Source organism: Erithacus rubecula, assembly GCF_903797595.1.
Source record: "Erithacus rubecula genome assembly, chromosome: 22".
In the NCBI taxonomy this organism is placed as follows: Eukaryota; Metazoa; Chordata; class Aves; order Passeriformes; family Muscicapidae; genus Erithacus; species Erithacus rubecula.
The window spans coordinates 8,857,432-8,883,863 of NC_136674.1; the positions used below are offsets into that span (position 1 = coordinate 8,857,432).

At 45.7% G+C, this 26,432-nt stretch overlaps 1 protein-coding gene across 7 annotated transcripts in view; it reads left to right on the top strand.

Annotated features, from left to right (window-relative positions):
* Positions 1-26,432, top strand: part of AUTS2 (activator of transcription and developmental regulator AUTS2) — a 751,974-nt gene that overhangs the window by 195,786 nt on the left and 529,756 nt on the right. For 5 of the 7 annotated variants that reach the window (XM_079324898.1, XM_079324897.1, XM_079324900.1 and 2 more), the window contains exon 2: positions 7,784-8,047. In XM_079324898.1, the coding sequence (XP_079181024.1) occupies positions 7,784-8,047 (264 nt within the window). The remainder of the gene's footprint in view (positions 1-7,783; positions 8,048-26,432) is intronic. The other 2 variants (XM_079324901.1, XM_079324904.1) reach the window with 1 other exon arrangement.

Sequence of the window (26,432 nt, forward strand, 5' to 3'; positions counted from 1 at the left end):
GGGCAGCAGGGACTCACCCAAGGGCAATCAGGAGTGTGCATGGGGAGGTGAGAGAACGTGGCTGAGATGGTGTCAGCAGGGGACACAGATCCACTGCTGGGACAGGCCAGGTCTGGCTCTGCTTCAGCCTCAAAAGGCAGCCCCAGCTGTGCTGGGGTCACTGAGTCAAATCTGCAGCAAAGACAAAACCTTGGGCTTTGCTGGCAATTTGTGTGAGACCTACAAAAGTCTCTAGAGAAAACACAAAGGGACTTCTAGGCTGGCAGAACTGGCTGGAGCCAGAGCTCCAGGATCTCTTGGCAGGAGCACACAGGCTTCTGGCTGAAGCAGTCAGAGCAGATCAGCTGTGTGTGCTTTGCCTTCCACAGAGCCAGCAGCTTCAAGGAAAACAAATCCATGGCTCTGCAGTCGAGGCTGGCATGGCTCAGCACTTCCTCACACTGGCTCCAAGAGGAGGGTTTTGCTATCTCAGCTTGCTCAGGCTCCAGTAATTTCTTGACTGTTCTGCACAACTGTGCCATGTAATGGCACAGTATTTGAGTGACAAAACAGAGAAGGGAGGGGGGACAACCAGGCTGAGAATAGCACATCATGTTTGAAGAACATGAAATAAATGAATAGCAATCAATTGCTCTGATGCTCATCTTCATGTATGACACCAGCTTTTGCCAGCTCTACAACCTGCACCAGTCTTAGATTTCCTCTACCTCCAGCTTGTATTTGATATGTGGCATTGAGGGAGGCCATGGCAGCACATTATTTTAGAAACAGCTCTTCCCTGTATCCTTATAACCCATTAAAGCCCAATTTTCAGGAGTGCTCAGCACTCCTGGACGCTGCTGGAATCAATGCAGGCTGTGCTTCATTAGAGAAAGTGCTCTGTGGAGCCAAGTTCTCTGAAAAATCAAACCTCAGATGTTTCCCAATGAATGCTTGAAATTAGCAGATGTTCCTGACCTGAACATGTCAGGACTGTTGTTGCCACCTCTAAAATGGGAATAGTAAAATACCTTTGGAAAAACAACTGTACAATAGGCCATTGGTGTTTGTTGAGTATCTATCTGATACTATCTGAGGAGCTGTGCAGAAAAGCCCTTGAGGAAATTAATCATTGTGCATGCAGAGGAGGCTGTGAATGGAGTATCAGTAAACAAGACCCAGGTCCACACTATGGACAAAGAGGAGCAAACAAAATCCTGAGTGGTTGCTCATTAGCTGAACACCTTCCATTCTGTGTAGGGAAATAGGAGCATGGGATCATGTAATTAAAGATTGTATCTTGGCCTGCATGCACAAGAGGCCTGAATTAAGGTGGTGGCTGCAGCCTTAATCCTGGCCTTTCATAACTTCCAAGCCCTTGACTTTGTAACCTCAATAATGTTGCCTTAATGTGTTTTTGTGTGCAATTTAAATCGGCAGGACCTGAAAAGGAGCCTTCTGTTTACCAATGCTATTGTTAACAAATGATTTTTGGGATGAAAAATCAAAGCAATGTCTTTGCCACAGAGTGCATCCACACAAGGTATCAGGAGCAGACAGCAACTTGCTCTGCTATTGTTCTCCTTCCTCTGCAGCCACCCCAGGCTGGCACTGCCTTTCACTCCCCTCTCTTGCACAACTGCTTTTGCACAACACTCAACCACTTTGTTTGCATATCCCAGAGAGATGCAGGAGACAATGGATTGCAACTTTACAGAATCAAAGCAGACAAAACAAGATGAAACCTTTCTGTGGAGGTCTTGTGGCTTGAAGGAATTTTTGTGATTAGTGGATGGGCTGCTGCACCCAATATAGTTAACATCACATCTCTCTTCACCAGTCTCCTGTGTTTTAAAATACCATAATAGTGACACTGAGAATCCTTTTCACTTTTGTATTGTGCCTTACACCTGCCTTCCTTTCTCCTTGGTGTTATTTTCAGAGTGTTTGCAATTTTTTTCCCAGAAGAAATTCTGGAGAATTTCCCAGAAGAAATGCTCCTGAGAAAATAGCTGTTCATCAGAAGAATACACAGTAAATTTATCTATTTTATCTGGAGGTAAATTAATGGTTGCTATAAGCATCTCCTTTTATTTTTTGATTTTGATTAGGGGACTGGTCAGTGCATTATTTTCTGACCTTTACATCTTGTTGTTTATCCTGGAATTAAAACAGCAAATTATGAAAGGGGAGAGAGGTACTGAAGATTTGGGGAACTTTCATTCATCAGCTGTAAAAATCCTGCAGTGTAACAGAAACACAGTAGGAGTTGATGTGGACTGTCAAGATGTGATGGCAAACTGGGTACCCTCAGACTAGCAGTGTTTATGGGGGATTTGGGTTCAGTTTGTGCAGTTTGGGTTCAGTTTGTGCAGTTTGGGTGCAGTTTGTGCAGTTTGGGTTCAGTGTGAGCAGTTTGGGTGCAGTTTGTGCAGTTTGGGTTCAGTGTGTGCAGTTTGGGTTCAGTGTGTGCAGTTTGGGTGCAGTTTGTGCAGTTTGGGTTCAGTGTGTGCAGTTTGGGTGCAGTGTGTGCAGTTTGGGTTCAGTGTGTGCAGTTTGGGTTCAGTGTGCAGTTTGGGTGCAGTTTGTGCAGGTTTTGGTTCAGTTTGTGCAGGTTTGGGTTCAGTGTGTGCAGTTTGGGTTCAGTGTGTGCAGTTTGGGTGCAGTTTGTGCAGATTTTGGTTCAGTTTGTGCAGGTTGCTGTCCTGGATTCCCAGCTGACAATTCCCCTGTGTGATGCTTCCCTGTGATTGGGGCAGGGCTGGCACAGGTGCCCAGAGCAGCTGTGGCTGCCCCTGGATCCCTGGCAGTGCCCAAGGCCAGGATGTAACAGCCTGGGACAGTGGAAGGTGTCCCTGCCATGGTAGGGTGGCACTGGATGAGCTTTAAGGTCCCTTCCCACCCAAACCCTTCTAGGATTCTGTGCTGGCCAAGCTGCAGCATTTCTCTCAGCTGTACCCTGCAGGCATCCTAATTTCTTACAAGCTAAACCTCTGTACCCTGTGTAGTGGGTGAATGTGGGGGTGGTGGTTTTGCCATCGTTTCTGTTTCTGTTTCTGTTTCTGTTTCTGTTTCTGTTTCTGTTCCCTTTGCCTGTTCTTTCTTTCCCCTCACCTCCTGTCCCAGGCTGAGGGGCTGGGCTGTCCTAGGCTCAGGATGGAACTGGGAAAGAATTTCAAATCGGCTTTTGTAGCTTCTGAAAATATATTTTCTTTTCCCTTAATTGGCTTCTTCCTTCTGTACTAGTGTTCCCAATCAAATGTGAATTGTTTGCACCTCAGAAGGCTCCAGAAGTGCCTTTCTTGCAGTTCTGTTTGACATGGGTATTTGGATGTGTGAACAGTGAACGGGGCAGACTGGCAGCTTCAAGCTTGATTTTCTAAATACTTGTGTTTAAAGTGGAGTATTACACTGAAATTTCATAATTATTTAATATTTTTTTAAAAATGCCTAATTTCTTTATACTACATTCTTGGAGTGAAGGATAAATTGTTAGGCTCTAACATAAAGCTGTAGAAGACTTCTATAAGAACCTGAGGAGCAAATAATTGGAGTATAGTTGTAGACTATTGCAGCTGTAATTTGGTTTAACTAGCACTGCAGTGTAAACTACTCTTGTTTTGAATAATCAGTTTTTAAAAGCTGTATTTTACTGATGTCACATTCAATGCAAATTCAGAAAGAAAGTTTTTACAACAATGGAATTGTAATGCTAATCCACAAGGTTGGTTTGGAAAGGTCAAGGCTTGAAATCCCTGAAATGTTCATCCAGAGGAATTTCTGCAGTGTGTTTGCTAGCTGTTTTTCATCCAGCACTCCCATAGAAAACCCTGTAATGAGGAGTGGAACAGAGTTATTCCCGGGGGGGTTTTCAGGTGCTGTCAGAGGGCAGGGGTGGGAGGGAAGGGCAGTGATGGCTCTGGGGTGGGCTCATGGGGGTGATGTGTGTACCCCCCAAAGCCCTGCTCTGCTGCCAATGAGGGCTTGATTTTTAATCAATGAGCTCTCATTGATGGACTCTGCTGAAATAAATCAGGCACAGCTCCCTGAAAGACCTGATGAGAGCACAGTGTGTCCTTCAAACCTCCTGCCTTGAGAAATGCCCTGAAGGGGCTGGGGGCTGCTCCCCCTGCCCTGGAGTGTGGGTGCTGCTGGAGCCAGGGCACTGCAGTGCCCTGCCAGGCAGGAGCCTGCTCAGCACCACAGCCCCTTCCCCACTACAGCATCTACACCTACAGCACCATCAGCCTGATTAATGTGCCCAACTGAAATAAAACAAATGGAATTTTTTTTAGATTATACAGTACACTCATAAATATTAATGCACCTTTGTATTGAATTGCGTGTAATTACATATTTATACATTTAAGTCACCTTCCTGATACACTTAAGGCACTTTGCTGATGAAAGATATCTCTGAAAGAGATGGTTTTAAACTGTGCCTAATATGTTTGTAGGATTTATTTAATAATGTGTGGGCTTGTGTGCTGGCAGGAGAGGAGAAAAACCTCCATTAGAGACTGGAAGTGTTCATGGGTTCTGCTCAGGCTGAATCCACTCCATGGGCAGCTGCTGAAAAATGTGTCTCAACATGAAATATTACCACATCTTCTTATCTATGTAGATAAGGTCTGTGCAGTCCTGTCACCTTAGAGTAATTACAGCTTATTACTCTAATCATGATGATGCCTGAAGTCTGTAATTAAGATTGTGCTGGCTAATGTACTAGCACACGGCGTGGTACAGCTATTGTCCTATCTAAACAAGGGAAAGATAAAAACGGGATGGGGGAGAAAGGGCAGCAAGTGGGGAAGTGATTTATGCAGGGCTGTGGTTCCCAGCCAAGCACTGTCTCCACAGAGCCCAGGGCTCCATGGGGCACAATCTGAGATAACCCCAGGCAGCCCTGCACCCTCAGACATGAGCACAACACCTGGGAGAGCTCTCCTCAAGCTACTTTGAGTGCATCTTGTCCACCTTTTTGTGGGTTTTATTCTTTTATCATCTATGTCCTCATCTTGTCTGCAGATGAAGAATTTAACACACATTTCTCTGTACATATTTATTTTCAGGCCAAGTCTTGTCTCTGTTGAAATCCATGAGAGGCTCTACCCCACAGGTCCCTCAAAAGGATTTGATTTGTCAGGATTCAGCTGGTGAAAAGCAGACAGCTCTTCTGGAGGAACAGGGTTATCTAAACACCAATCCTAATGGCAAAATTTCCTACCAAACAGGATTTAAGGCCCCTCTCACAAGTTAGGCATGTCTGGAGCTCCTTGGCCTCTGTTTGCTTGTGTTCCTTAATTTTGAGCATTCCTTAATTTTGAGCATTCCTTAATTTTGAACATTGCTGCCAATCATCCCTTCTGCCCTGGAAGGTGTCTCTCCATCCAGCTTGGGGAAGGATTTGTGGATTTGGTGTCATCACCTTTGCCACAGGTGTGTGAGCAGATTCTTTCCTCCCAGCTCCCCTGACCTCCACCTTCTTTAGGTGAATCTGAGTTTGTGAAGTCTCCTGCAGTTGTTTGAACCATGGGCTCTGAGGAAGGATCATCCCAGGGACATCCACAGTGACCTGCTGGGTCTGACCCATCTCACACCCCCCTTAAAGCTAATAGGAGCAAGTTATTTCTTGATGGCAGTGCCTGGCCCCATTAGACATTTTATGAGCTTCTGGAAGCCTGCCACTCTTTCATTTAGATCACTCACAGCTGGGGGAAAAAAAGTCCCACAAAAGCTACTTAGTAATCAGAAAAATTCTTTTTTTTCTTTCCAGAAAGTTTCCCCTTTGTTCACTCCTTCAGCCTTTCACATTTAGAATGAATCCTCTTGAACAGCATTTTTATCTACAAACATGAGCTTTTTGTTTTAACAGAAGTCTTTGCTGGTATAATTTTCCACTCATAAAACACTGGATTTTTTTTTTTTTTTTTTTAATGCTGAACTGAAAAAAACCAAACTGTCAGCAGCATGATAGCTATCCTAAGTTACCAATCAGTTCTAATATATAGTATCTGTTATTTTATAACCTGCCCTTGCTATCCAGGAGGTCCAGGTGTGTTTGTGGATGCTGCAGTTTTACTGTTGATGGGGAGCACTGATGAAATGGATGCTGCACCTGAAAATTTGCCTTTCTGCATTTATGGTGTGCAGCTAAACCTAAAACCTTCCTGGCAAGGGAGAAGAAGTTGTGCTGAGAAAAGGGGTTGTTCTTGCTTTTGATTTGCTTGGGCAGCTCCATTGGATCCCCCAGCTGTGCACAAGGAGATCCCAAAGCATTTTAGGAAGATCAGTGCTATTCCTGAACTCTTTTCCAGTAGAGCCAGGGAGGAACCAGCAAGCAGACACAGAAGGTTCTTAAATTACTAATCCTGTGTTGTAGCTAAGGATGCTCAAATTCTCTTTCATGAGGTTGGGTAAGGCTCCTAATTTTTGGGTATGGATAACACTATGAAGAAAAGCCCAAGGAAAATCCTGTGGTGTCTTGGGTGAAGAAAAGGTAGAAAAAAATGTCTTACAGCTTCTGTTCAGTACTCCCATCTTTAATATCTGTAAAATCACTCCCTTTGCTAAATATCAAATTTGAACAATGACTGTCTTCAGTTTAATTAATCATCTCATTGGTTTCAGTTATGAATTTTGTGAAGCACTTGTGTTTTAGAGAGTCATTTAGGGAGCAGTCTTTAATTAAAACCAAACTGCTTCTTGCCTTTAGGCATGTTTTTTTTTGCATAAAAAGGTGCCATAATTTGAATTACGTTCTCCTGAGCCTGTCTTTATGTGACACAGGGACCAATAGCCCTTCCTGCTGTCAGTTATAATATTGAGTGACTATAAACAACAGCTGAAAGGCTCACAAGATTACCCAGCACTTCATGGTGGCCCAAGCAGCCAGTGCTGAAAGCACCACCCTGCTGCAGGGAATTCCCCTCCCAGGGCAGCAGCAGACCCCAGTGTGGGCAGTTCTGGGAGGAGGTGTGACTTAGCATTTATTGGATGAATAAATGCAGAATATGCACTGTAATTAACATCTTTTCAATAGCTTCTGGTTCTTTTTTCCTAATGAATTCTCCAGCCTCCTCTTCCTCTGCCTTTAATTCTGTGCTATTGAAAAAGATTAATTTCAAGTAACATTTATCTGAAATGAAAATAGGGATTCTGTGTGTTGCAGTTTATTTGTAAGAAAACAGCTGTGGGCTAAGTGACAAAACTCACATTTGTGTTACAAGAGTGGAGTATTTCTTTATATACAGACATTGATTCTGGGGGCTAAAGGGTCAGTGACAAAGTTTTCAAATACAAGTTGCTTTTTTCGTGCACTTTTCACCCTTCTCCCTGAGATCTGGAAATCTACTGCTTAAGTCAGGCTTGAGGGAAGTGTGCCCTGAAGTCAATGCTGATTCATTGGCCCTAATTGGATTTAGGTCAGCTGGTGCCTTGGCTTCTCAAATACAAGAAATAATAAGAATAAATACTGAAAAGTCAAGCATTATTTAAATCATTTAAGCATTGTAAAATAATGCTGCCTTCTAAATGTGTGCTGTCTTGATGCATGAGATGCTTATGAGAATTGAGGTTGACTGTATGAAGTCTCAAGGGGGATGTGCCTCCTTCCATGCACTCACTTCATCCTGCCAATTTTATTTAGCATTTGCCTATCTTTTGATTGAGAGGACATCAGTGAAGAGTGGCTTTGCTCCTTTTCTGGTGGCTGCAGCACTGCCCTGAGAGTGCTTTGCTGATCATCTTGCAACCTAACCAGGGCTGTAGTCTGACCAGTGTGTTTTTTCTCCTCCCTCTGCAGAAGGACGTGGCTCTGAAACCTCAGGAACGTGTGGAGAAGCGACAGAACCCTCTAGCCAAGAAGAAAAGGGAAGCACTTACCAATGGGCTGTCATACCTCCCCAAAAAGAACAGACTGCACCACCACCAGTACAGCTCCGACAGGGAGAATGACCGAAACCTGTGCCAGCACCTGGGCAAAAGGAAGAAGCTACCCAAGGGCCTCAGACAGGTGGGACACAAGTTTCCTGCTGCAGGGAGGGAGGGCTCTGCCCGTTGGCTCATGGTATGTAGAAGCCAGTTTCTCATTTTGTGGGATTTAATGCTGTTGTTTTGTCCTTGGGCTCTCGGTGTGACGTGGTGCAGTGTCCTGCACTGCAGCTGAGAGGGAGAGCCAGGGGGGCATTGCTGCTGAGCTGTTAATAAATGTGTGAACTGGGAAGTGATTTCCACAGGCTGGCTGTGAGGCTGTCAGGGCAAACAAATGGGGTCTCTCTGTGGCTGCAAGGCCAGCTTGGTCCTATAAAGACCTTCTTGTCTGCAGGCTTTGTACACAGAAGCAGGAGAGCCCTCTGAACGTGCAGGGTGAGGTAATTCAAGAAGGGCAGCTGTTAATCAAGGCAAAGCTCTAAGACTGATTAGAGTGTGAGGAGCTCATTTGTGAGGTGTCAGTGGTGCTGGTGTCTGCTCTCCTGGGTTACTGATCACCTGTCCTAAGCAAGAACTGCCTTCCCAACGGTGGTGGAAGTGAGCAGGACAAAGCTTGAGGCTGTAAACACTGGGTTTGACTTCATGACAGTGCAGTGTTGTGTTTGCTGTGTTTATTAAAGAAGAAAGTGTGACAAGTGTGAGTTCTATGATGCTGATAATTGTACATAATAATAGTGATCAGGTCAACTTTTTCCTGTATTTGAGTGATATTAATGACTCTTGAACCAAAATTTAAATATTTAATGGAGATGTTTGATATTCATGGAATCAGTTTTTATCCTTGTTTAGTGCAAACCAAACCTTGCTTTGCAGGGAAACTTATAGCAAATAGTGATAATTCACTGCTTCTCATTTTGTGAGCTCAGGGACATGGAAGGAACATTAAGGATGACAAGTATGCTGAGTTGTATTCAGTTTTGATATGCAGAGTTAGAGAAGCTGGGAAAAAATAGGTTTCCATGATAATTTTGAAGCCTATATGTTAAGTTGTATATAGGAATATAGTAAGAGATTATATAGCATTTAGCAGAGCAAAGAAATTGTAAAATGTCTGTTCTACACTACCAGCTGTTAAAGGTGTTTCTTCTGATTTAATTTTACTTGGTATTTTAAAGGAAGGTGGGGAAAACTCTTCAGGGTACTTGTTGCATTGATTCCATTATCAGTAGATATTGAAGGTTGCTGTGTTTGACTGTTTCTTGTGCTCACCTTTGTGGTCTCTGTTCTGTTTTGGTCTGTCAAATGTGTTTGCTTTGGGCAAAAGAACTGACTGTGTGCACTGTGAACTCTCCTAGTGGGGCCTAATGTCAGGTGGAACCTTTCTGCCCAGAATTTCATCTGTAAAGGAAATTGGTCTCCCTGCTGATGGAGATTATTTGTGAGTTTGTGTTTTTGGGAATTGCATTGGCTTGGAAGGTATTGAGTTGACAAATGTCATGGAAAATGCTTTTTCCTTTAAGCTGATAAATCTGAGCACTCTGCCTAATTCCTAAAGTGTAAGACTGAGAGGAAATAAAGTATCTTGCTCAATATAAATATAAAACATTTGGTAGGGGTAGAGCTCCTCAGATAAGAATATTTAAGTCTTATGAACAGTGTAGGTGCTGACAAACACATACAGCTTTGGCACTTAACATGGAAAAAAGACTACAAGGTTCTTTGGAAATACATGCCCACCACCTATAGAAAGAGTTTGGGGTAAGCATTTTCTGACCTCTTTCAAGACAAATGGTGAAGAGCATAAAAGAAGGAGGAGATTGATAAGTTCTGAGCATGTTTTTTCTGATTGTGTTACACTCTTCCACCTCAAGTGCCACCTGGCTGCACACCCTGGGTTGCTTTCCCCACCCAGGTCCATCCCACTGAATCCTGGGCTCCTGAAGGGGAAGTAGATTTGCTTGTCAGCCTTGTTAGACAGCAGTGAGCCAAGAACTGGGGCCACTGTGGTTTGTGTGACACAGCAGGAGTGTCCAGAGTCATGTCAGGTTCAGGAGGCTCCTGCATGCCTACAGTGTCTTTGCTGTATTAGGACTTTATATTTGATACATAAATGATTTATCCTGCCTCTCCTGTCCCTGGGGGAATCCTGAATTGTCAGCTGTGATTAGGGTAACTGGATGGCAGGATGCAATCTCAGAGCTGTCACTTGCATTCCTGTGCTCACATAAGACCTTGGCTGCAGTCTGTCCTTGCTGGGAAACGTTTTATACCTGGAGATCTCATTCTTAGTTTTTCCAGTGGTTGTCAGTCCTGCTGGATATGCTTTCCTGTGAAATCTGTTATCTGCTGGAGTAGCTCTCACTGCAGGATTTAGGGTGTGAAGCTCCCTTGTCAAACAGATTTAGTTGAAGTCAGCTATTGAAAGCATTGCTAATTAGTTTTCAGAGAAAATCCTTGCAGTATTCATGCAGGTATTTATCCAGCTCTGCTGAAATGCCTACAGGTTTATTGAAATCCAGAAAATGTGAAACTGTAGGTTAATTAAGGCTCATATTTTACTAGTGAGAAGACTTTTGAACTCTGCTTTGTGAGCTTTTATAAATGTACTTATTAAATGCCTCAAGGAAATTTTAGCGTTAAGCAAACATAAGACTCATCAGAATATTTCTCCAGCGTTTAAATTTAATTTCCTTTACGTTAATTGGTGATGGCATGTTTTTATGTGCTTTCTGTAAAAATCATTTGGAAATCTTAAAGTGAACATTTTTAAACTAGTAAAAGGGTGGCAAACATTTTTTTAATGGGTTTTAATGAGATTTTATTCCTCGAGGTCTGAGCACAGTGGGGCATACCAGGAAACAATGAGCTTTCAGGGCACAAGGAGGGTTGAGAGTAGCTTGATAATGAGGGGGAAGATAATTTCTCTTTGTTCAGTGGGTGTGTGATTTGGGAAGAACATAAGACTTTTTTTTTTTTTTTTTGCTACCTCCACCATTTCCTTCACTGTTTTTCTTCATCTGGTGGGAGGTTCTTGCATCTTCCTGCAGAGGAGGATCATCTCTGGATAAACCAGCAGTGTGTGTGTTGGGCAAGGGGTGCCTTGGCTGGCTCACATGTGCACGAGAGCCAGCAGCTGCTGAAAGACGCTTCCAGAATATCAAATCCCAACCCCAGATACTGCAGGAGTGCAGGGAAGGAGACAAATGGTAATAAGTAGGAGGCGGATGATAAATAGAGGGAAGAAAACTCATGATGGAGAAATGAATTAGGAGGTAAATTGTAATGAGATAAAGGAAAAATGGGAAGAACAGCAGCAGAAGATACACTGCTGACTCTGGCAGTCCCCAGCTACAAGTGTTATAAACCATTGGCTTTCACCTCGGAGTCCATTACATGAATCAATTAAAGGGGAGGGAGGGGAGTGTTGAAGCTGTTCCTTCTCAGAATTAAGTCCACAATCCTCTTGGCAGTCTCACCCTGAATTTATACATCTTAAATTCCAGACTTCTAAGCCTTTGGGTGGCTGATCTGGACAGCCACCCTCGTCCCTGCAATCAACACCTGAGAGCGCCACATTTCGCAGTGTCGCTTTAGTGCCAGCACACTTGTCCCCGTGCAGAGGTGCTGCTGTTCCTCAGCGCAGCAGAGCCGTGGTGCAGAGGGTGCAGTCCTGGTGTGGATGAGGCTGTTCTGCTGCAGGATGGCTCAGCGGGCTCTCGGGGGCTCTCGGAGCTCTCAGGGACCCTTGGAGCTCTCGGGGCTCTCGGAGCTCTCAGGGACTCTTGGAGCTCTCGGGGCTCTCGGAGCTCTCAGGGACTCATGGAGCTCTCGAGGCTCTCAGACCTCCCGGAGCTCTCGGGGCTCTTGAAGCTCTCGGGGCTTTTGGAGCTCTCGGAGCTCTCAGACCTCTCGTTGCCCTCGGAGGTCTCCAGGCTCCCGGGGCTCTCAGGTCTCCGAGACTCTCAGGGCTCTCTCTGGTCCCAGGGCTCTCGGAACTCTCGGAGCTCTCTCAGGGCTCTGTCCGGTCCCAGGGCTCTCGGAGCTCTCCTGGGGCTCTCGGAGCTCTCTCGGGACTCTCTCCGGTCCCAGGGCTCTCGGAGCTCTCTCAGGGCTCTCCCGGGGCTCTCTCCGGTCCCAGGGCTCTCGGAGCTCTCTCAGGGCTCTCCCGGGGCTCTCTCCGGTCTCAGGGCTCTCGTAGCTCTCTCGGGACTCTCTCCGGTCCCGGGGCTCTCTGAGCTCTCCCGGGGCTCTCGGGACTCTCTCCGGTCCCGGGGCTCTCTGAGCTCTCCCGGGGCTCTCGGGACTCTCTCCGGTCTCAGGGCTCTCTGAGCTCTCCCGGGGCTCTCGGGACTCTCTCCGGTCTCAGGGCTCTCTGAGCTCTCCCGGGGCTCTCGGGACTCTCTCCGGTCCCGGGGCCGGGCGCTGCTGGCGCTCCCCGGGCTGGGCCCCGGGCAGACGGGGAGCGCAGCAGATGGGGCTGCGTTGTCACCGGCACTGCGATCCCGGGGAGAGTCACTGTGCTGACAAGCCATTTACAATGTGCTATTTACAGTTTGGGTTTGCAGGCTCTCAATGACATCCGAGTGCTCTTTAGCAACTGCCTTCATTACTACTTTTCTAAGAGCCGCTAATTGAAAATGAAATTGTGGGTGGGCTCTGGGAGTGCTGTAGCAGCTGCAAGTACGATACACAGCCACGGAGAAGTGTTTCATCTCTTGGCAAGGGAAGAAATGGGGATGTGTTTCTGCAGTGTGAGGTCAGACACCTTGGAAATCCTGCCTACAGCATGCATCACCCGGAGTGAGTGATAAAGGCTTGAACCTCCTTGAGCGTAGCCACTGGAATTTGGGATTCCTTTACTGGCAGCCGGTGGATTTCAGTGACTATAAAATTGCTGAAGATGAGGAAGGAACCTGAGCTGTGAAACTACCACATTCAGGGGATTGGAAGCTGTGTGTAGGATTTTTTGGGCTGGTTTTGCACTGCCGGAGGTCTGGCTTTGTAAGAAGTGACAGGAAACATCACCACTGACTGGTGAAATGTGGGACAAAGCCACATGCCTTGGGAGCAGTACCAGCCAGGATCAGGTCAGTGGGGATATGGCCACACATTGATGGAAAGGGAGATAATGCTCCCATTCTGTATGTAAAGGGCTTATTGCAGATTCAAACTGCTAGAGCAGCCACTTTGAAATGAGTGGATTTGCTGCTTGTGCTGCTGCCTAAACAGCGTGGTTTGATTCTGTGCCAGTGTGGCCAAAAGTGTGAAGGCACCTACAGCAAGTGTCACCAGCAACAGGACTTGCAGGGGCCACTGGTTTAACAAAACTGTGTTGCTACCATGCCACTCAAACACTGGTTATTAATCTAGCATATCAAACAACATTCAATTTGAAAAATAACTCATGAAATGATGAAAATAAATCAGATTACAGCTCTGAATAGAAAGGGCCATATCTGGGTAACTGAGCCTTGAGGCTACATCACAACATGAGTGGGTGTAGTAATACAGTGGGAGAAGATGCTCATGTGATAAAGGGGATGGGTAGATCTGGGATTTGAGAACCCTTTGTAGGATAGAAAATGGGAAAGAGATCTGTGGGGGAGGGATGAAGAGGTGAGGCTTTGCAGAGGTGTGGGCTGGGCTGTGTGGGGTTTCTGAGGGGTAAATGTTACACATGGTGTGCAAATAGAGGGGGATGCCTAGAGAGGGGCAGGTTTTGTGAGTGAATATTCTCTCTCTGCTAATGTTCAGCCCAATTTATCCAGTCCACCATGTGCTGTGGACATGCTGAATGTTTCATGCTGGCCAGTTGGTAATTGCACCCTTGGCAGGGACCCACACTTTATCTTCACACATGCTTGCTGTGTGGATTCCTGTCTGTGTGGAAGCATGTGCTGAAAGCTGGGCTGCCATTCAGTCCCCTTTTCATTTCCCGTTTGGAAACCGCCCTGGGTGACAAACAGTGCTTGAATTACAAGCATTTTGTGATTCCTGACTGCTGTTTGTCTCTGATCAGAGGCCACAGAAACCTCCAGCTGCACTTAACCCGCAGTCACCGTATCCAGTGCGTCATCTGTGAAGGCACCCAGCTGCTCCAAAGCATCCAAACAACTTCTGGGCCCTGATAATGTATAATTGAGCTCAATGGGCACAGAAAAGACTGTTGTTCTCTGCAGAAAGGACTGAAAAATGATGTGTGTGGCTTCGTGTGCCTGCTGTTCCACCCTGCACATCCCCTGCTCCTGAATGGGCACTGTGGATTCCAGGAGAGCACAGACAAAGCCAGGCTGGGGGAGTGCAGCTGATCCTGGGACACCAGTCTGGGCAGGGCAGGGATGTGCTGAGGCACAGCAAACCCCTGCAGTCACTCATCAGTGCTCAGGGAGCTGCCACTCCACCAAATGTTCACCCACAGTGACGTGTCACAGGCGTCCCCCCCTCATAATCACCAGTTTCACCTGCAATTTTTCAATAAGCTATTGAATTATACCTCTCTAAATGATACACTGCAAATCCAGCAGGTCCTAATTGCTAATGATGGTTCTGAAAGACTTTCATTTGACTGTAATTAGGTTTGCAAGCAATCAGCTGCCCTTATCAGGATGGAAACACATATAATGTAAAATACAGGCTGGTGGGAACAGAGTGTTTTCTTAAAAGAGGAGGGAAGAGGAAGATGTTTTATTAGCAGAAGCTGTGACATATTTTAACACCTTGAAAACATCATGTGTGAAATTAATTCTGCTCAGTATTATACCATCTGGCAATGTTATTGTTCTGTGTATATTGCCATGTAAGTGTGCTTTTTTCGTCTGGGTATGAGCCTGTGTTTGAAATAGTAATCACGAGTCAAATTGATTACTAAGGATGTTATCTTTGCTGGAAGGCTTAAAAATACATTTTGGGAAGTCCCAGGGACTCAAAATGGCTTCTCCATGGAGAGCTTCCCTTGCAGGGCAGATGAGGGTGGAAGAAAAGGGCTTTGTTTCTGCCTTGCCCCTGTCCTGTGAATGAGTGCCTACAGGTAAGAGGAACTGCCCAGATGCTGTTTATTGATACCTGTAGCTCAGCCTCAGAGCCACTGTATTTGGAGTGATGTTTGCTGCTGTCTGTGTGCTGCTGTGTGCACTGCCCAGCTCACAGCCTGCTGTGCCTCAGCAGCTCCAGAACCAGAGCAGGCACACAACAGTGCAAGCTTCAGGCTTGGTTAGAGGCTGGTGTTTGGCCACTCTGGATGAAATATCAGCTGTTGGGCAGCTGCTAAGGATTGTCCCTAACCAGGACTCAGAATGGCCATTGGCACTGACACGGTGCTGTGAATTTTGTGGTGCTGGTGGAGCTGGTACAGCCAATGGGGGGGGGAAACACAGGTCACACTGCTCACAGGAATAAGCAGTGGGATATTAAAAGATCTCCCCATTTCTCTGAAGCTGATGGTGGGAGCTGATCACCCCAGGCTGAGGCACATGGAGGGTTTCTATGCCTGCCATCGCTGCTGTGCTTGAGTGTGATCAGGCTTGCAAGAAAATGAGCAATGCTGGCATGTTTTTATTTCTAATGCAAATATTGCCACTCTTTCTGCTCTGCCCTGCTGCATTCCACTTTGTCTTTAGGCTGCAGTTTGCTCTGAGACAGTTGCAGAGATGTCACTGTGCTGTTACCTGAGGTAATGCTGTGGCAGAGGAATTGCCCCTGTGTGCACAACTCCCAGCAAATTCCAACTAAAAAAAAAGGAGATTAGAAACAGTCACTTTTGGGCTAACCTAATTATATTAATCAATTAGAAATCTTGATAATTTTAGTAAAAGAAAAGAAATGGTTTCTTGTGCACAGAGCAGCTTTTGTCTCTCAGGATTATCTTTTTTATTTTAATGCTGGCACCCTACTTTAATTGAAAACTTAAATGATTGTTAAATGTGCCAGGAAGTGAACCATATTTTAAATGTTCAATGCAATCAATTGCTGTCTTAAAAGTTTCCATGCGTGTTACTAGTAAGGAATTAACCAAAAAATTAATTTTGACTGAATCTGCCTGGAGACAAATTAAATGCTAGCTTAAGTATTATAAGGCAGCATAATAAAGTGACCATTTTTAATTTGAAAAGGAAGTCATCCAGAACTTTTTAAAATATTTTTTTTTGTATTCTAGAAATAAATTTAGGCCAGCACTTCTAACCTATGGGTTTTCCTGAGATTAACTGTAAGCACAGAAGTTCATCCTCTCATTTGTTGATTCCAGTGCCTGGGATGTGAGGGAGGCTGTGACTGTCCTGGGTCTGAACAGAAGCATGTCACAAAGGGGGAGCCAAGGGCAGGGGAATGGCAGTGTGCAGTAAATCCCTGTGAAACTCCAGGATGGAGCTCACACAATTGCTTTCATGGTTTGCAGTGCTTTTTGCTTTTTTTTGAGCTTTCCTGGATTTAGCCTGGCTAGCTCTGGCCAGCCCTAGAGGCTGCTGTTCCCCAGAGGTGGCACAGCATTGCTGGAAGAAACAGGGAGCACTTCTACACTCTCTGCTCTTTATTTCATTCTAGCAAAAAATGACCTGGGTATACAGCTTAGGAGAATTACTGACAATGTTCCTCACACTGGAGAAAGTTGTTCTCTGCTTTGTGGAGTTTCAAAAGTCATAATGTTGCAATTATATAAAATCAAGACATCTTCATTTGTATCCAAACCCATTGAAATGGAAGAAGCTTTTAAATCTAACTTGCCCATTTCCTATGTTTAATGCTTTATCAACAGTCTATGAGCTCTGTGCACTAGGAAAGGCTCCTCTGTTACTAGCAAAATGTGCCATAGGTGATTGTTTCCTCTAAGATTGTACACTTGGATAATTCCAATGAATATTTGGATCCACTGTGGAGCCAGTTGAAGAACACAGTGTGGCCATTACTGCCTAAGGCCACAACTCCTAAAACAGACAAAACAAACTTCTCCTTTCCTCCTGACATTTCCCTGCAACTATTTTCACTGCTCAATATCAAAATACAGTGAGGTTCTGTGAGCAAAAATGAAAGAGTTACCCTTAAGAATTTTTATTACATTTGCTGCAAGAATACAAATATTTTTATAGAAGATTGACTGCAAAAGTTAGTGTGGTTTTGTGTTTCCAGTGCTGTTGGAAGTTTATCTCTAATATCAGCAGCACCATAGAGGCTGTGACAAAATACCTTCTCCTGATGTGTCTAATTTCCCATTTTCTAATAGTCAGTGTCAGATCAGATTTATCCATTGGGTCAGCTATTGAAGACTGTTACTCTGTTGTGAGTGGACTTTCCTGGAAAAACTAAACTTGTAGCAAAGTCCCCCCTTACCCAGGAGGGTGCAGGAGCCTGTTCCTGGCCATAGCTGCTCCCTGCCTCCCTGCTCTGCTGGGCTCTGGGAGCTGTAGGGACCTGCTTCAAGAAAATTCAAATCTCCACTTTCTCCAATTAAAGAAGAATTGCTATTGCAGTTTAATCACAATTCCTCATAGCATGGAAGACACCAGAAGGCTGTGTTCTCTGAAATCCAGAAGACACAGGAATAGAGTGTTAGTCTTTCCAGATCTGTCCACGTGTGAACATCCTGAGACATCTCAGATCTATTTAAGGTAAAGTTTGACAAAATATGACAGAGCTGTAAACTAGTGCAGAAAGTTAAGCCTTCACCCCAAAGCCTGCTGAGATCCTGCAAGAAATTGTCAGAGAAGGAAGCAGGAACAAAATTGCTTTGCAGGCACAAGTTGATTTAGGTCATACAAAAAGCCATGGGCCATTCCAATCTCTGACAGCAAAGACTGAGTCACTGACCTCAGAGTTCCTGTGTGCCCTTTCCCAGGTGATAGAGTTACAAATGGTGAAGGACCTGTGGCCTTCAGAAAGAAGAATCAAGTTCCCTCTCATGGAACTCTGTTCTGCATGAACAGAGAAACTCCAAGTTTGCTCATAAAATGTGAGGCTTAAGCCCATCTTGCCCTGCTAACCCTGTCCTCAGGCTCAAGTCCTTAAATAAATTTAAAAAGTACATCTAAGAATGGGTGTAGAACTGGAAGCTGAGGTTTGATACCTTTCCTTGAGATTTCAGGTTGGCTCTTTCTAAATATGTTAATTAAAAAATCATAAAGCAGGTGGATTTTATCCTAGCCATTGGAAGCAGCAGGTATTTGGCACGTGAAGTTTCTCCATGTTACTTTTATTTTTGCCAACCATGCTCATCATTTCCTTCTGAACAGGATTTTCTCTGATTTAGTTGAACAAAAAAATCTCCTACTTTTATAAATGAAATAAAAATCGAGTGCCCAAAGCACGCAGAGGGCTAATAAAAATGGAAATTCAGTTAAAATCACTAATCAATCTGTTTAATGTTTTATTGTCTCCCCTCCCCCCAACACATGTTCTTTTCTTGTAAAGCATCTTATTGCTTCCTGCTTGTTTACCAGCTTTTAGCAAATCAAGCAGCATTCAAATTGCTTTGATGTTAATTATATAACCTGCTCAATAGGGCTTGCTAGGTGAAGGAAAATATCTGCTATATTTAAGAAAATAAATTAATATCCAGACAATGTTCTGTGCTTTAGTTCTGAAGAAGGAAATTACAGGATACTGATGACTTAGTGTAGTGTTGTCAAATAAAATCCATATTGGGGTGGCATGATGCTCTCAGTTTGCAAGATTTGATATTGGTTGTCTTCACTTCTCCTGCTGATACAGAATGATGCGCTGAGGATTGATCCTGCTAACTGGCAAAGGAGTGAGTTTCCATATCTCCTGAGCCAAAGTAAAAGATTCAAAAGGCAGGGATTGTGCCTTAGCCCACAGAAGCTGTTACTAATGATCCCTTTGGATGCTGGGTTATCCCAGCTCCTGCTCTGGGCCCTGCCCCAGCCCGAGCTGCACCTACTCAATTCAGTTCAGCTGCTGCTGGCATTAACATCTGAGCTGCAGCTCAGGCTGAGGATTTCCAAAAAAGACTCCTAGAATGCAGAAAAGCCTGGAGCAGCCTCTGCAGGGACCTGGCAGGTGCTCAGTGAGTGTCCACAGGTGACCCCTGCGAGGGCTGGAGCTGCACCAGGACCTGCCACAGCCTCTGCTCCTCCTGCAGGGAAATGGGGTCTCATCAGGAGAACTTGTCTAACAATTCCTAATCAAGGCAGATAGGTTTAATTGGAGGATTTGTGCAGAGTTTGGAGATCTCCAGATGAAAGGCTGTACCTGTGTGATGAATGAATATTAATAATTTTGAATGCAAAGTGCTGGAGCTGGCTGGGTTTGTGTGGAATGAGTGGATAGCAGCTCCCAGGAAGCAATGCAAACCTTCAGCTTGTTAATGGCATTGTCTTTATAAATCACTAACAGTATGGGGGGGAGGCTGGGTTGTGTCTCCTTACAAAATGCTTTGGGAAGATCTGAAGTCAGATTTGTGGTCTGATGCTTCCTGTAAGAAGTGCAGTGTTTTCCATGATGGAAAGTGTTTATTTGCAGTACTAAGACTTGTGTTTCCAATGTTTTAAATGAACCTGTGCTTTAATATGCAATAAATACTGAAAATGATCCCTTCAAACTTTATTCATTATCATAATGATATATTTTGATATAATCATTGCTGGTGGACTATTACTGGTCTAAGGCATGTACCAGAGTGTGTGTTGTTTCCAGGAGGAGTGGGTGTCAGGAGACTTTTGTACTATTTTAGAGTGATCATAAAGCATTTCCAGCAGTAGAGACTGTAACATTGCTTAGGGGGAAAGAGATCTTACCTATCAATAGCAATGCAAGGCTTGTAATTTTAAGTCTTTCTAATTTAAATCATGAAAATCTGTTTTTCATGAATAATTCATAACTCTGATTTAGTAGAATTATTTCCAGCCCATGTATATTAAGCAGCCAACCTGCTATGCCAGTTCTGTTTTCAGACACTGTTGATGGGGGGTTTCTCTTTGCTGCAGAAATGATCATCTTTGTCTGTTAGAAAATAAAGCTGCTGTGGTATTTTGTTCTTTTGATTGCACGAGGATTTTGCTTTAAACCTTGCAGGCTAAAATTCAAGCTGAAGAAAAATAAAGCCCTTACTACAGGAGCTCCTAGAATTAAATTTGGAGAGAGTAAACCTTGTACTATATCCATTAGGAAAATGGCAGTATTCTTCCATTTCCTGATGTTATTCAATTACTTACCCTGCTTCCTGCTTTTAGCGTAAACTGTATATTTTAGCTCATGACCTTTGACAGCAAATTGAATCAGAAGTGGAGATGCAATGAAAGTGGGTTTTTTAAAAGACTCTTTAAAAACATGGGTGTGTAGGAAATTTGAGGTTTTGTTTTGTTGTTTGTTTCGTGGGTTTTGTTTTTTTTTCCTAACAGACCTCACAGTAGATTTTGTAGTACAATGCATTTTGCTTGGAAAAAAGGAAATTGAAGTTAATGTCCTTCCTTCTTTGCCCTGGAGAAAGCACAGCCTGCATAGCTGCTTCTGTTAGTGCTTGCCTGCTGAAATTAGCATTGCATATTTTTGTTAATACCAATAAAAGTGGAGTTTGTTTAATTTAGAATCAAACCCATGTTTGGATTGGATTAGCACTTTAAGGAAAATATTTAACTTGTAAAGTGATGCAACACAGGTCGATCTAATCTTTAGCTCCTCCAAGATTGTAGCTCATTTACAAGCTTTAGATCCTACTATTTCCCTTACACTTGTGAATAGTGTTAACACATTAAAAAATCCCCAACCAGTGTATTCATCTGAAGCTTTCCAACACAGGTACCCCAAACCCTCCAGGAACCATCAGCAATGAGGTCAGTGCAGTCCAGCTATGCCCAGTTCCCTGATCCTGATGGAACTTCTCACTTTTAGTGTTCCTTGGGTTTTTCTATTAACTGTTGAATGAGAATTTAGTGGGTTTTAGCTTTTTTGACCAGAATGCATTCATGGCACTGTTCCCCACAAATTCAGCATTTTTACTAATCCTGTGTCTCAATACAGTAATGACATTTTGAAGGGAGTAAGAGCCCTTTGTTGTGTTTAGGACTTGCCTTGGATTGAACTTGAACGGAACTTGAATTTAAGACAAAACTCAGGAGATGTCTTAATTTAATGTAAATCAATGGAGACTTTCCTGCAAGGGCAGCCTGCCCCTTGCCCCCACTGTAGTGCTGTTTACTTGCATTGAGAGTAAAATCTCTTTTTCTACACATTCCCAAATTTTCAGCACACAGGGCTGTGTTGTATCCTGGCTCCTCTTGGGGCTGTGCTAGGAGAGAGCCTGGCTTTTCTGTGTAATTCTTCTGTCTAAGCTGGTACCAGAGCTTTGCTGCTTTGCATTGTGTTGTTCTGCAGGCTGTTCCAAGATAACACCGAATTCTTTCTTGTTCTGGCTGCAGCAATGCCAAGTGTTTGTTGAACATCTGTCAGCGTGTTCAGATTATTAACCTAACTTCTGCTCATTCATGTTAATGAAAACATTTGAGCTTCATAACAAGGCTGTGTAGCAGCTCCTCACTCTAGCAGTACCAGTGACACCCAGCTGAGTGGCTGCCACAGTCCAAGCACACCTGGCAGGGCGTTGGCAGCTCCTCCTTCAGAAGTGCTGCTGCCCTCAGTTCAGCCCAGCCTGCAGGGTGCCACCACTTACTGCTCCTGTTTTATATTCAGGCTCTAAAGCATCGTCGTATTTTGGGGCAGACTAGAAAAAAAAGGAAATGGACAGCAGAAGTTTTGGTTTGGCACCTCTGCTCAGCTGGGTGTGGTGTGTCCCCCCGTGGTGGTTCCATGCTGGGTCTCACATGCAGTGCAGCAGAGGAGGGTTGAGGAGCAGAGTGTGTTGGGTTGATGTGCCCAGCAATGTGAATTCTGTCCCATCTGCTGCACTGGGTGGGGCAGTGCCCCTGATCTCCTGGCACATATTATCTGCTCATGGGCCATCTTTAAACCAGCTGGGCAATCATCTTTATCTTCCCACAGCCCATCCTCCCTCCAGGAGATATCTCCCATTAATGGCCAGTGAATCCCAGTGCATGACTGATAAAATTCCATCATCCCACTGGGAGATGCTCCAGCCAGGGCAGGAGCCAAGCCTTTCCTACCCAGAGAAAAACTGACATTTTGGACACCAAGGCACCTTCTTTCCACTGGATTCCAGAGGAAAGCCAGACCTTTGCACATCATCCCTGCACCTTCAGAGGAAACTGCACCTTCTCCAGGAGCACTGCTCCAGCTGAACCACATCTGCCACTGCAGGAGGATGCAGCACCATTGAATGGGACTGTGCCACCACCCTGACTGACTGACGGGTGTCAGCTTGGATTCTGACTCTGGCAGGGTTTGGGATTGTTCTTTGTAATACTGCATTTCTATTTTAATTTCCTAGTAAAGAACTGTTATTCCTAATTCCCATATCTTTGCCTGAGAGCCCCTTAATTTCAAAATTATAATAATTTGTAGGGAGGGGGTTTACATTCTCCATTTCAAAGAGAAGCTTCTGCCTTTATTGGTAGACACCTGTCCTTCAAACCAGGACACACTGGCCACACAAAGCTGAGGAGGTCAGAACCTGGCAGTGCTCTGCTCAGATCTGCCAGGGAGGTCCCTTCAGTCCAGAGGCTGTGGGATCTGCATCCTGCACCATCCACCTCTCCCCTGAGCAGCCAGATCTCTCCTGAATAAACCTTGCTTGGAGTGGGGCTTGGATGAGGTCACCCCTGAGGGCCCCTCCAACCCAAGCTGTTGTGTCATTTCTGGGAACAGGACCTGCAGTCCACTGCAGCTCCCTGGGCTCTGCTCTGGGCTGTTCCTGTAACAGGGAGAACAAGCCCTGCTGAGGCCAGCCAGGGAATGCTCCTGCAGTTGGGTCTCCAAAGGCCTTTGCTTTTTTGTTAGCACACAGCTTTGGAAGTGGAATTGAGGACTGATCTCCTTTTTGGACTGTGTGTAGTCTGCTGGGCAGAAAATTGCACTCAGAGTCATTCTTCCAAGTCCTATAAGCTTTTACTACAGATATTATTAATAAAAGTATTAATTACTCTGTTCTGGAATTAGGAGTTCGTAATGAAACCTCAAACAGAAAACTCAAGCCAGGTTGGCCAAATGTCATGGAACACTCAAACCTGAGCTGCAAGTAAAATAAAAGTCTGAGTTGCTTTAAGGTTTATGGTTAAAAGAATGTAAAACTTTTCAGCTTGTCCAAGTTTTGACAGAAATCCTTGTAGTATTTGGCAGGCCTGGCTGGGTTTCCTTAAGTGTGAAATGCAAGATAAAACCAGCGACTCGGAGCCAAGCACAAGGAAAGGAAAAGGTTCTCCTGAAACAAAGAGAGCTGGAGATGCACAGATTTTTCTCACAGCTCTCCTTCAGCTCCTTGCCCACTCCTGTGGCTGGAGCATCCCAAGAATGGGTGGTATGGGAGGGAGAAGGGGCACTGGCAGGAGCTCTGTGCCACAGCTCAGGGGGTTGTGCCCTGAGGGTCCAGCCCTGAGCTCCTGCTGTGGTTTAGCTCCTGTTGAGTAGAGAGGGACAGGCACTCCCATGGCCCAGCAATGCACTGGGCAGTGCCAGCAGCAAAAAACTGCTTTGAATACATTTCAGATGTTTGACTTGGATTGGAGAGGAAAGGCAATTTTCTCCCTGTCCTTCCTTTCACCCTTGAACTGGGACTTCTACAGCCTGCTAGGCAAAATGAAGAACTTTTTTCATTTTCTATCCAGAAAGGCTTTTTAGGAAGAAAGTGTGGTTGTCAAAGTACTTGGGAAGATTTTGCTGATAGCAGAGGAGAGTTGTGTTTGCAGATGTGGGGAGTGGGGGCAGTCAGCATTTTGACATTTCTGTCCATCCAATATGCTGCACAATTCTGATTATTTACAATATTTTTAATATTTCATTTACTTCAGTGATGTGGATATCCAATTTTAAGTACTACTTTGACTTCCTCATATATTTCAATGTCCTGATTGAAGTTTTGTGCTAAAAGGGGTGGGTTTAGGTCAGAAAGAGGTTAAAAGCAGATAAATAGGATGTAAATAATAAATATATATATATATATATTTATATATTTATATATGTATTAAATAGTTAAAAGAGCTCTTTTATCTGTGACTGAAAGAATTTACTTTTTATTTTTATTTTTATTTTTAGGCAAGACTTTGTAACTCTTGTGAAAATTGTTGAATTGTTGCTTGCTCTTTTACACCAACACAAAGCATGGTCGTGCTTCTGAAAGAATTTTCCCAGGGTGTCTGTGGGCTTGGGGAGCAGGGAGGAGGATTTGTTTCCACCAGTAACTGTGCTGGGGCACTTGGGGGCCCCTGGCATGAACTCCCTGGGTACAGGGAGTTGCAGCCAGTTTTCTCCACTGCCAGGTGATCGCCACTAAAATATTCTGTAGTGATTTCTTAGTTGAGAGCAGTCCATGAGGCAGGGAAAACACTCCTCCCATATGCTTTGGCTTTCCTGCTCACAGGACACCCTCAGCTGGAAGGGACCTGCAGGAATGACCCAGCCCTGCACAGACACCCCAACAATCCCACCCTGTCCATCCCTGGCAGCTCCTGGAGCTCTGGCTGTGCCCATTCCCTGGGGAGCCTGGGCAGTGCCAGCACCTCTGGGGAAGAACCTTTCCCTAAAATCCAAACCAAACCTGCCCTGGCCCAGCCCCAGCCTTGCCCTGGGTGCTGTCCCTGGCACAGAGCAGAGATGGGAGCTGTCCCCCAGGAGAAGCTGCAGACCCCAGTGAGGTCTCACTTCCCTCAGTCTCCTCCAGCTGAACATTCCAAGTGCCCTCAGTCACTCCTGGTGTGGCCCCTCCAGACCTTTAACCATTTTCATGGCCCCTCTGTGTAACCTGCTCCTCTTTCCTTATTTAAAATAATTATATTATGCATAGAATGGTAGAATCCCAGAAGGGCTGGGTTGGAAGGGACCTTGAGCTCATCCATCCCATCCCATGCCATGGCAGGGACACCTCCCACTGTCCCAGCTGCTCCCAGCCCTGTCCAGCCTGGCCTGGGCACTGCCAGGGATCCAGGGGCAGCCACAGCTGCTCTGGGCACCCTGTGCCAGCCCTGCCCCAATCACAGGGAATGGTATCTCTGCTGTCCCTGCCCTGTGTCCCTGTGTGTCCCTGTGTGTCCCTGTGTGGCTCTGTGGCCATTCTCTCTGGCCCTGTGTGGCCCTGGCCCAGTGGCCATTCCCTGTCTCCCCGTGGCCCCGTGTGACTCTGTTTGGCTCCTTCCCCCTGTGTTGCCCTGTGTTGCCCTGTCCCCCCCTGTCCCCATGGCCGTTCCCTGTGTCCCTGTGTGGCCATGTGTGGCCCTGTGTCCCCCTGTCCCCGTGGCCGTTCCCGTGTCCCCTTGTCCCCCTGTGGCTGTTCCCCGTCCCCCCGTGGCCGTTCCCTGCAGCACAGTGTGCCCCCGTGTGCCCCTGTCCCCCCGTGTCCCCGTGTCCCCGTGTCCCCCTGTCCCCGTCCCTGTCCCTGTCCCCCTGTCCCCGTGTCCCCCTGTCCCCGTGTCCCCCTGCCCCTGTCCCCGTGTCCCCCTGTCCCCGTGTCCCCGTGTCCCCCTGTCCCCCTGTCCCCCTGTCCCCGTGTCCCCCTGCCCCTGTCCCTGTCCCTGTCCCCGTGTCCCCGTGTCCCCGTGTCCCCGTGTCCCCCTGTCCCCCTGTCCCCCTGTCCCCGTGTCCCCGTGTCCCCGCTCCCCAGCCCGGCCCGGTTGGGCTGTGCGGCGCTGTTGCTCCCCCTGCGGGCGGCGCCGCGTTACTGCAGGAGCCAGCCCCGCAGCCGGGCTCACGCTTTCCCCTTTCCCCTTTCCCCTTCCTTCCCTCCTTCATTTCTTCCTCTGCTCCGCAGACAGGCTGAGAAGGCTGCGGGTGGCCAGGCTGAAGAAGAGGAGGCTCCAGTGAGAACTTAGAGCCCCTTGCAGCGCCTAAAGGGAGCTTATAAAAGAGATGGATTTTTTAATATGAGCACATAATGATAGGACAAGGGAGAATTATTTTAAACTAAAATAGAAGCCATTTACATTAGATAAATGAAGGAATTAGGCAGGAATTGTCCCTGTGATTGGGGCAGGGCTGGCACAGGGTGCCCAGAGCAGCTGTGGCTGCCCCTGGATCCCTGGCAGTGCCCAAGGCCAGGCTGGACAGGGCTGGGAGCAGCTGGGACAGTGGGAGGTGTCCCTGCCATGGCAGGGGTGGCACTGGGTGCACTCTGAGGTCCCCCCAAACCATTCTGTGATTTATTTGCCTTGGCAAAGAATGCTTGTTTGGGGGAAAACTTTAGGGTGTGTTCTGCTTTTATAGATAACAAGTAGCAGATTCCAGTTTTGATCAGACATGAACTGGCCACCACTGGCTTTCTCCTGCCACTTGAACAAGCAGAAGAAAAGGTGGAAAAATAACAAAGGCAGCCATAGGATCAGCTGACAGGGAATCAGAGTTCCAACCTGGGTTCCGGGGTTTATTCCTTTATCTCACCAAAGTGGCATTTATTGACTTTTTTTTTTTTTTTTTTTTTTTTTTTTTTGTGCAGAGCAGCTGTTTGACTCCACACA